We start from the raw sequence: 11521 nt of genomic DNA, 5'->3' as shown, positions 1-11521 counted from the left end.
GCACTCAGGCCTACCATACCCAAAATCCCCGGGGTGAGATCCGGGCATCAGTATTTTCAAGGCTCCCCATGTGAATTCCATGCACAGCCAGAACCCACGACTGCTGCTTATAACCAAGATGGGTGATGTTAGCAGAATCTTGTTCCAACTGTTTTCTATCCATTGCTGCAGACTGAGGCCAAGCAAAGAAAAGAGTTCAGGTTCCCTAAAACAGCTGAGTGCGAAACCCACCCTAAAGGAAGCACGCACACACCCATCCTACGTCCTACCATAGTGTATACTTTCCTGTGAATCTAGTTTCTAGGTACATGGCCTTACGAAATTGTTAAAAAGCTTCACTTTGGGGAAGTAAGCACAGGAGTCGGCTTGTACGATGAAACTAACCTCAGTTTGAGGCTGATGGTCTGCATCCAGTCAGTGAGAGGTGCTGCCTGTCATTTCCCTCCCACCCACAAGAGCAAAACCTGTCACCTTCCTTTGTCCCTCTGAGTCACCTCAGAACTAACGTAGAAAAGTGCTTAAACCTTGAGGGAAATTGATTCAAACAGGTAGTTAAAGCGGGTTCACATAAGATTTTATTTTTAAGTCAAAGAAGTTTCAATATGCATCCTGTCAGTGTGAGTGCAATCACTGAGCAGAGCATAGATTCCTCCCCCACCCCTACCACCCCGGTCTAGGGAAGAAATCCTGAGAACATCTGAATAGGCTTTTATAGAGGAGTTAAGAAAGAGATGATGCTGTCTGAGAGACCAGATTTCCCCCCACCCACTTCTAGCAGAATCTGTTTAATTATTCCATGGGAACTGCTAGTGGGATGCCATGATGATTGGATGTATACTTTGTTGTTAAATGTATTTCATATGTAATTCTTTTTTTAACATAAAATGTTACCAAATTCCTCTGAACACTTTCTCACAATCCTTCCAGGGGCTAAAAAAATAAAACTTTTGCATGACGTCCTTTTTTAAAAACTAACTTATTCACAGATGCCAGTGTGGGTCCTATCCCTCAGGGTCTGTGCTAAGAAACTTGAATCAACTCAGTGTTAGTGAGAAATGTATGGTCCAGACATTCATGTCCAATGGTAGACTGACCCAGATTCTTCGTGGCTCAGCTTGTAGTTTACCTTATGACGGTCCGAGAGTGAGGCTCTTGCAATGGAAACTGTACTTTGTGTTCTGAATTTGGATTTTTTTTTCCCTGAACTGCTGTATTTTACTCGATTACTGCTGAGCAGTTACAGCGAAGTTTCCAGTCAGCCAGAGAATCACACGTCAGACACTTGACAGTACACTGTGCTCCAGGCAGCAGTAATTGGCAGGGTCAGTAGGTTGCATGTACTGTCCAATGATATGTTCCAATTTATGTTCAGTTCCTCACGGTGCAGCCCCATTATAAATCAATCAAAAAGCTCTAATACCCCTTCTTTAAAAAACCTTCACAGGGCCTCAGTAGGTACGAGTATTGCTGCTCTAACAGAAGGGGTGGATGCAGTTTCCAGCACCCATGTGGTGGCCACTCACAACTCTCTTTACTTAGGAAAGAATTCAATACCCTGTGGTCACACCAAGAGCAGCAGGCACGTGTATTAATGCAGACACTCATGTAGAGCCATAAAACAAAAGTATATAAAATCTTTTTTTAAAGACTACGTTCTTCCTTGAGTCACTGTTATCACTTTAGCAGTGATGGAGAAAGAAGTTTGAGAGTCCAAAAATCTAATGTGCAAATCCGAAGTCTTCTGTGGACTTGCTACAGCCCAAGAAACATGACTCCTAGCACTAAATCTGTTTCCTTAGGAAGAAACTGAAAACTACAAAACCCACAGGAGAAACGTGGTAATGCCTTTAAAGCTCCCAGATGTGACATCAAGGGGATAGATGCCTGCTAACTTTTTGTTCTAGAACTTCCAGGAAAGGTAGTCCCTAGGCAAAGAGGCTGTGCCCAAGGTACCGCTCCTAAGACTGGGTGACCACTCATCCATCTCAAGAACACAGAGAGGTCAAGAGGTGAGCAAATAAAACCATCGGCAAGAGAGCATCTAGGAGGAGTTGACTCAGAGTTTCCAGTCAAGTTCTAGAATTATGGAAGCTACATGAGCCTCTCGGGGTGTAATTATGGCTTTGGAATGTGTTGGCTTTGTGGTTATGCTGGGCTGTGTTTTTGGTAGCAATGCCTAAGCAACCCCAACGCTGACTTCAGACAGGAGGAAACCATCTTAGTGCTGAGAGGTTCAGTGTCTCCACAGAAAAGACATGTTCAAGCCCAGGGGTTCCTCCTCTGGTAAAACAGTCCAGTAGCCCACTAAGGATGAAGATGTGCTGTTGCGGTCCTAGAACAAAGCTGCCCTGTTCTTTCACTGTCTGGCAGTGTTCAGACAAACACTGGCTGAAATCGCTGCCAAGGCTTTTTAAATTTAAATCTGTTCACACCATCGTTGTGAACTGATCTGACATAGCGCCTTAGTTTGTTGTGACTGCTATAACGAGCTACCAGGAACAGCATGGTTTAAAAAAAATGAATGCCTATCTCCCGCAGTTCCGGAGACTGGAAGTCCAAGGCCCAAGTGCCTGCAAACCCACTCTGGTGACAGCTTACCTCCTGGTTTTCCAGAGCCTGCTTCTTGCTGTGTGAACACATGGCAAAAAAGAAAGCTAGGCAGCGTCTGATAACCGTGCTGATCTTATTGTGCACAAGGGCCTCAGAACCTAAATGTCTCCAAGAGAGTCTACCTCCTGATATCCTCACACTGGGATTAAAGACTGAACAAGCAGTCCACACGGGTATAGGAAAACCAAACACCTAACATCCCTGAGTCCTACAGCGTGTGCTTCAGTTTCCATAGATATGTGTCAAAGTTTATGACCCTTGTTTTGTAAATCATTGGCTTTTCATAACCATCCGTTCCACCTTGACGAGTCCAGACAGTCTAGTGTACAGTCCAGCATAATAAAATATAGAGAGTAGAAATGGCGTGCAGAATACAGAAGGTTTTAAATAGATAACATACCGTTTTGCATGATGCCAACTAAAGGCTCAGAAGCCAGTCCCATCCAGACAACCAGAGGCGACTTCGCTTGGCGAGCCTTTTAACTTCATGCTTTCGCTGATACGGCGCAGCCCCTGCTGAGTCTGCCTTGAGGCAGCTCTGTGCGCGTCATATATTTGGAATTCACATATGGAGTCATTTCTCAGAAATAACCCTCGTCCTCATCCCTGGACCAGAAGGTAAAGCTGTTAGGATGTTAGCTGACCTGACAGCTCCCCCACTTCCTGTCCAGGTGCGCCTGGCTCCATGGAAACCTGATCTATCACCACTTCCCTGGGGTCATATTTACCAAAAGCTGTATCCCAAGGGTTTCCACTCCTGTGCACGTACACATTAACTCTGCTCTTCTCTGGCCACAAACAATCACCTAGGACAGTTTAGCCTTAGAGATGGGTCTGGGTGTGTCTGATCAAAACTGTGTTTTCTCTTTCCTCTTTCCTTCCATAATGAGAGTACATCTCTACACTTAGAGCCAGTAAGAATGGAAGCCACGGTCCAGCCCATACTCAACTCATGAGCCAGTCGGCCCACAGTAATGGACCAGAGGGGAATATGACTTGCAAGAGGACACTGTCTCGCTATCGTTATGGACTGCAGGACTACTGGAAACTTTGTTCAGCTCCCTGGCACAGAAGGCTGGTAGTGTTCATCATTTGCTGAAATCAGGAAGCCTCAGCCCCTCTCCCCCACTTGTCCATGCAGTGGTGCTGAGGGAACTTCCTATCCCTATCTCTAAATATGACTGTAACCCATCTGCAGCCATAGAGAAGGATATGTAAGACCCCACCTATAGCAATCTCCAGGCAGAGCCTCAATGACATTTGGTGACCATGCTCACTAGACCTATTTTTATCTTGTTCTCCAAGGTAGCTGGGCCTTCCTCACTACTTCCTCTCTGCATCCATTTGATAGTCAGCTGATGTGTCTCAGGGTGGACTGACAAATTCTCCCCAATTAATGATTGTGCTTCCCTCTCTACCCACTCTTTCTCTCCCCACCTGTAGGGTCTGGAGCAATGCTCAGCACAGAATGACATTTGAAACTTGGAATTCACCCAGGGAGTCGCTTCTCAGAAACGCCCGAACCAGGAGGCGAAATGGTCAGTCCGTTGAGTAACAGATGGGAATGCTTTTCCTAAGTGGAGTTTTGCTTCTAGGAAAGATAAAATGTACTTTGTGTTTAAAAGTCTCTGTGGCCATTCCAGACAAAGCTTTTATTATTTATGTCCTGCTGAGGTCGGAGCTTGGTAAAGCACAGGTCCTTCACCCAGTGTCAGCCCATCATGATCTCTTGAGGCACAAACAAAAGATGCTGATGCATAGAGCCTCCCCCCACCCCCGCCACCACAATGTCACACACTGGAGCAGGTACCGTCAGCAAGGTTCAAGCACGGAGGCTCCAGTTCTGCCTTCCTACTTGACAACCTAAGTCTATCTGATCCAAATTCCTACCTCTGCCCCAATGCCCACAATGATCTGCCCTCAGTCTCTGTGTCCGGTTCATCTGTTACCCTCCCCCAGTCCCTTCACCCATGCACAGACATTCTGATGCTCAAACAGCCATTGCTTGATTGCTGCGTTTGAGACTGGATCTCCTCTCATTCTATAGCCATGTTGGCCTTAGATTTGTGATCCCTCTGCCTCAGCCTTTGGAGCGCTAAAATATGGATATGGGCCACTGTGCCTGATTCTTCAAACACAACTTTTACGACCCTGTGCCCAATCTCTGAGTAGCTCCATCTCATGTCCTGAGACGCCCCTCCTTTCCCCTCAAAAAGTACCAATTATTAGAGTAAGATAGAGCTCAGCCATTTGTTGTCTAAACAGCCCTTTTAGGCTTTTATGGTACTCATCACAGGATTTTCCGGTAGTGGCCAGGTCCCCTTCACCTGTCTTGTTATCCCATGGCCACACACAAAGCAAGTCCTCAAAAACTAACTGGTAAGTGAGTGGAAGTAATGATATGTAATTATTTAAACCAAGAGAATGGATGCCCAACCTCATTCACATTCTGAGACAGTTTACAACACACTGAATTTTAAAATATTAATAGTAAGACACTGAACTCACCTTTTCTCCCCCTCAATAAAAACTAGCTTGGTGAACTTGGGAGATGGCTCAATGAGTCAAGCCCTTGCTCTGTAAGCATGAGAACCACGGATTCAAATGTCCAGGAACCATATGAAAACTAGGCTTGGCAGCATGTGCCTATAAGCCCAGCCCTGAGAGGGCAAAGCCAAGTGGCAAGACAGTCGAGTCGAAGCAGCATACTCTGGGTTCAAGGAAAGAACTTGTCTCAAAAAGCAAAATGGAGAGCAAAGGAGAAAGTCACATGCTATCACCATCTGACCTCCACACATGCATGTGAGAGTGAGAACACACCACATACACAATACACACAGGCACCACACAGAGGTACAAACACACAGACACAAGCACAAGACACACAGAGAGACACCACACACAGACACATACAAATACCACTCACACAGCGATAACACAGAGACCACACACACACAAACACACATATAAACATCACACATACAAACACCACACACGTACATATACACACAGAGACACCACACATAGAGAGACAACACAGAGAGAGAGAGAGAGAGAGAGAGAGAGAGAGAGAAACCACACACACACAAACACATACAGAGACAATACACACACAAACATCACACGCACAGATATCGCAGGAATAAACTTCACACATAGACACAGAAACATACAGAGAGACACCATACACACACACAGACACACACAAACACAGACACCATATACGTACACATAAACATACAAGTACACACACACACACACACACACACACACACACACACACACACACACACACACTGACTGGCTGACTGGCTCGTGCCTGGGAAGGAGTACATTGGGAAACAATGTACTGGGTATCTCTGACGGGGCTGCTCATTGGTATCAGCTGGTGGTGTGGATGGGAAGTGATTTGTTTATCTGAGTCACATTCAGCTTACAGGCATGGGTGCTTGAACATCTGCAAAGTGACAGGGGCAAGCTGTTATCCACTGCAACACTGATGAACACGACAAAGGACTACAGATGCCTTCAGGGACCTCCAGAGAGTTAAGGCAGCCCAGTAGACACAGAAATGCACTGTAATGACTGTAATGGACTGTTCACTGTAAGGAAGAAGTGGACACCAACGAACAGTCCTTCAGAAAAGTGCCTGTTGTGAAAGACCAGAAAAAAGAGGATACTGCGCTGCAGAAAGGGAGGGGAGAGACACATCCTGGACAGTCCTTTAAGTACAGACATGAAAAAGCTGTGTGTCACCTACTTTAAAAAAAATCAGTGACCCACAAAATATCTTACCATCTAGACCCCTGAAGTTGTATGTATGAAGAAGATGTATAAAGACAGACAAACCATGTACAGTTAGTATTTAACTATCCTCCCTTCAAATTACAGGGTTAGGGCTGGGAGTGTAGTTCAGATATACAGCTGCTTGCCGGATATGGAAGGCCCTGGGTCCAATCTATAGCACTGCCTGTAAGTTAATTACATTTAAGACTGCAACAGTTTATGGAAAAGTTTAACCAAAAGTAAATAGAAATCCCTCTGTAATTGTATGCATGACCATTTATAACCAGGACAGCTAAGCAGAGGGAAGACAGAGAAGTGGCTCGTGAGAAGCTACAAGTGACCTCTGTTACTGAGCCTGCAGCTCATCCTAGCCTTCTCAGGGACAGTCCCTGAGCTCCCTAGGTAATGACTTGAAGCCTCAGCAGGTGAAAAGTTGAAGAGTCTCTGCCCATTTCAGGCACCAATCACCGTTAGATTGACAAGATAAACGGAATATCCAGCCAGGGACAATGTGGTCAGAACATTCAAACCAGGTGACATTTTCCACTGGCCCCTGTAGATTCAGAGAGATTAAGAATCTCTGATAGAGCTTGCAGCCTCAGCATCTCCAAAGGCATCAGAATTGACATCTCAGGACATTTGATAGAAGAACCACGGCTATTGGCTCCCAGCTGGGGAGGACCTGGTGGTCTGTGGGCTTAGAACGAAGGGCATTTGATGTATACTGGTGGGTTTCGTGGTGGGCTTTTTACTGATGCTCTGGGTCTTGGCTTGCTCATCTGGCCCAAGAGCAAGAAAATAATGAATATACTTTGTCTGAGTTAGGGAAAAAAGTGTCTAAGATTGTGGGCTTTTAGTTTTTCACATCTTGGAATATTTGTATGAACATAAAGAGAGAGTGAGATCCATTTGCTTCACTTAAATCTCCTGCACACGTATCTGATATAATGTTTTTGCCTAATCTTGGGCGTGAAGCAAAGTTTTGTGGCTGTAATTTTCCACTTGTGGCATCGTGTGAACGTGGCTCAAAAAGTTTCAGCTTTGGGATCTTTGCGAATGCTTAAGGGTGACACTTAGGCTCCTGGGAAAGAAATGAAATAATATGTAAAATAAAGCAAAACAAACAAAGAAAGACATAATTTTTTTTTCCTCCTTAGGGAAGATCTGGCAGGATGTAAGGATACACTCAAGTGAACCACACAAAGTTCTCTGTAAGCCCCCTGGACTCCAGAGTCAGGCTGTCTGCACCAAGAATCCTGCCTCCACAGCAACTTCTGCTGTGACTTCAATAGACTCAGTTCTCTATGCCTCCGTTTCCTAATCTTCAAAACAAGCTAGCGAAAATGCTCCCTTCTGTCGTGAATGTAAACGGGACCCTGACCTGACCAAGTATCAGGTGTACAAGTGTTGCTCTCATTGGTCAGAACAAACATCAGTGTAGTCCTGATCAGCAGTGCTGGAGATGGAGTAAATCACTCTGTCCGTCTCCCCTTCAGTCATGTTCTCAAGCTCAAACTCCGAGCATTCACTTGCTTAGGAGCTCCCATAAAGAATGTTACCACACACTGAGTAGAAACAAAAACCAGCCTTCCATTCACCCCAGAAAAGCTCTATCTGGGTTCTTTGTTAAATCTCTGTTTGTTTTGGAATACCCCCTTCCTTAAAGAGTCGGGTAACAATGTTTCCAGCTCCCTTTTACTGGCTTCTTCCAGATTTGCTTATTGAAAGCACAGTAGGTGGTCAACCCCCAATTCAGGCAAGGAGAGAGAGAGAGAGAGAGAGAGAGAGAGAGAGAGAATGGCCATGGGAGACCAAAACAAAACTCACAGGTGGTGACAATCCCTGGAGGAAAGTCACCATGCTGTCCTAAATGCAGATGGATTATGAGCTGTTCCTAAAGGCAGATGGATTAAGAAATGACAAGTGGGGAACCACTTTTATCTACAGTATTCCACACAGCAAACAGTGCCTCTGAATCTAAGTCAACTTTAAAGGAGAGATAAAACCTGTAATGAGGTTTCCCCCCAGGTAAAAGTCAGAGCAAAAGAAGTTAACCCCGCCCCCTCAGCACACTTTCTGAGAGACATCAAAGGAGGTCACAGACCTCTGAAACTAGGTTGGCAGAAGTTACGGTAAAAGGGCACTTTGGTGTTAAAAAAAGAAAAAAGAAAAAGATTTAAGTTGAAACCAAAGGGCAGGGAAGGAGTCAGAAGTTTCCCAAACTAGTACAATTCATCATTATACAAACAAACAAAGGCCAGGGCCAGTGAAAATGTTGCCTACTTGTGATGGACACTTATGTAGCGCACTCCTAGGATTAATTCAACAGTGGATTCCATCTCTGGGAACTTATCCCAAGACAAGACTCATGAGAAGATGCAAAGGCTCACTGTAACTATTTATAAAGTCTATGTTGCTAACAATAGAAAAGAAAACAATGTCTCATCCACCGATACTATTTAATAAGCTATGTAAGGTGTTTTAAAAGCCTGTAGGGCACACCTGTGCAGTAACATGGGCATATGTGGAGGCCAGAGGTTGACCTCTGGTGTCTTCCTCAATCACTTTTCTACCTTTTTCTTTTAATTTTGAGACAGGGCCTCTCATTGAACCGGGAGCTCTCCAGTGAGCCAGACTGCCTGGCCAGGGGCCTCCCCAGATCCGTGTGTCTCTGCTCACCTAGTACGCACGGTGACCTCTCTCCCCACAGAGCCATCTCCCCAACCTCTAGCGCCTTGATTAAAAGAAACTCGTTGCTATGAAAAATTGCTCACACTATATTTCTAGAAGGTAAAACCAAGTAATAAAACACGTGTAGTATGATTATATTTCTTCAAAATGCAAATATATTCAGGAGACAAGATATTCATCCATGTTATGGGTCAACTCTCCCATATCTGAAATGCTAGGGACCAGAACTGTTCGGATTTCAGAAAATGTTTGATTTGGGAATATTTACATAGTCTTCATTGCATCTCCATAGTTCAAAACTCTGATGTCTCCAAGTCCATGCAGAAACCCTCAGAGTTCAGAGGAAGGATGTGCAGAGGCACAACGGCCCACACACAGGATTCATCTTGCCAGGATGCAGAATTTTTCTCTTCCTTTCACTATCCCTGTGCACTCACTTACCTTTGTAACAATGAACCAGTGCTGTCTCAATTTTTGAAAGGCACATTCTAGAAGCAGACCTTCACCATTCCTTCATAATGGCTGTCACGTCTTTCTTCTCATCAAACTGTTGGGCTTATGCCAATAAGGTTTGTGAACCCAAAGTTTTTAACCAGTGTCTGTGCTGTCGAAAATGACTTCTAAAAATGAATGACCCGATTAGAAATACCATCTTAATCTCAGAAAGTATTCCCCAATCTTCTGGCTAATTCTCATATTGTCCCTTCCCGGTAGATCAACGTGTTTACGGTGAGCATGGAGAACAGGTACTGAGCCTGCAACCCACAGAGGGCAGCTGCTCCTCCAGCACATGCTGAGACTTACCATACGCTTTGGTTCCTGCCTGGCTGTACCTTTGGGAGAATTCATCCCCTGTGTTCTAGCAATCTAGACAATCACTAACACAGCACAAAACTACTGTCATGCATGAAACAATTTGGAATCTGATTGAATTAAATGGAAGTCAGGAAACTTCATTTTGTCCCCCACCTTATTTTCCTTATTTCCTGTCTTTATTCTTTCTGATTCTGTCCCTGTTGTTGTTGTTGTTGTTTTTACCAGAAACACAGCTGATGGGAACTGTAACAGTTAAGCTATCCAATGAGAAGTCAGGGCAAAGTTTACAATCCTCATTTGAGTGCATACACAACCTTCTCTATTGCTATGTACAAAGCCTCCAAACAGAGTGTACAGCGAGACTCTGTCTCCAAAACAAAACAAAAAGAGAAGGCATGCACTTGGTTTTTAAGGCTGCTTTTTTTTTTAAACCCTTATTGAAGGAAGTGTGTGTGAGCCCGCGTTGCCTGTCAGGTTTCTCGATCACTTCAAATGCAACCAGTGGCTCCTGCTGATAGCAAGGCTCTCAGCGCACCCTCTAGTAAGAGTGTCCTGTCTGGTGTGAACCTTGCAAAAGGCTCACCTTACAACCCATCCCATTGATGCAAGAGCCACGACTGTGATAGCTTACAAGTAGCACATCGTAAGTGACGTTAACAAGCAAACAGTATGCTTAAAAGGAGTCTACAATAAGCCCTAAAAGTACTTAAAAATACAGTTTCCATGCATTTCATAGTGAATCTCCCACACAGTGAAACTTAACTGCAGGCGATCTTAATACGCTCATACACACGTCTTCATGTTAAGTGTGCCTGTAGGGACGTAGAACAACACCAAGAAACTCTGTGTCTTCTCTGAGTGAACAGCATAGTGCTGCCTTTACTCGGTTTCCATTTGTCCTTCCCAAGTAACTCTTCCGTGTGTAAGTAAACATCTCCACACACCCCAGACGAAGGAGAAAATCGAGACAGGAAATTCTAAATTGCAGCAAGCCATCTTACCATCTGGGTTGTTCACGATCGTGTACTGGGAACTCGGATGACATCCAGCAACCTTTCTCCCGGGGAACGAAGTCTGCTAAGCTGAGGCTGGCTGTTAAAACCAAAAATGCCTCCTGCAGTTAGGCCAGGACAGCATTACTTACTCTTTGCTTTGCTTCCTAAAAAGCACTGGACTGGGTCTGGGGTGCACGAGACTGACGGAAAGCTGACTTCTTGTGAGTCGACCCAGCGAAAGTGGGCTCTTCATGACGCCTGTGTCAGAGCCTCTTGGGCTTTAATCCTGCAGTGACACATCTGGGGAACTATGAACAGGAAACTCAGAGCTGGGCAGTAAGCCAGAAGCATTCGGTAAACGTGCCAAGCCCTTATGAAATATTAGTACCCTGGCTGCACATGAGCTTTCCACATTTTCCAATGAAGGCTTTCTCCCCTTGTCTAACCTTACATTACATCTCTATAATGCCACTGATATACACCTGGCCTAGAATTACAGTCCTGCCCTGATTCTTCACAAACAGAGCCTGGCCTGGGATCTCACCCCCAACACACACTGCCATCACCCAGTCTATCAGAGGGTCCCCAGGCAATGTCACAAGACTTCATTCAGTTCTACAAAG

At 44.9% G+C, this 11521-nt stretch overlaps 1 protein-coding gene across 7 annotated transcripts in view; it reads right to left on the bottom strand.

Moving 5' to 3' along the window:
* Il1r1 (interleukin 1 receptor type 1) overlaps positions 1-11199 on the bottom strand; it is a 76022-nt gene extending 64823 nt beyond the window's left edge. For 3 of the 7 annotated variants that reach the window (XM_006244747.5, XM_006244752.5, XM_006244748.5), the window contains exon 1: positions 10905-11199. Coding sequence is in view for 1 of the 7 variants with exons in the window: in XM_006244748.5 (XP_006244810.1) it covers positions 10905-10907 (3 nt within the window). In the remaining 6 variants the exon portion in view is untranslated. Of the gene's footprint in view, positions 1-3010 lie in introns of all 7 variants that reach the window. The other 4 variants (XM_063266741.1, XM_063266740.1, XM_063266739.1 and 1 more) reach the window with 4 other exon arrangements.
* Between the last annotated feature and the right edge of the window lie 322 nt (positions 11200-11521).

The sequence above is a fragment of the Rattus norvegicus genome, chromosome 9 (genome assembly GCF_036323735.1).
Source record: "Rattus norvegicus strain BN/NHsdMcwi chromosome 9, GRCr8, whole genome shotgun sequence".
In the NCBI taxonomy this organism is placed as follows: domain Eukaryota; kingdom Metazoa; phylum Chordata; class Mammalia; order Rodentia; family Muridae; genus Rattus; species Rattus norvegicus.
The sequence above is the reverse complement of the archived record's forward strand: the minus strand, read 5'-3'. Positions and strand labels throughout refer to the sequence as shown.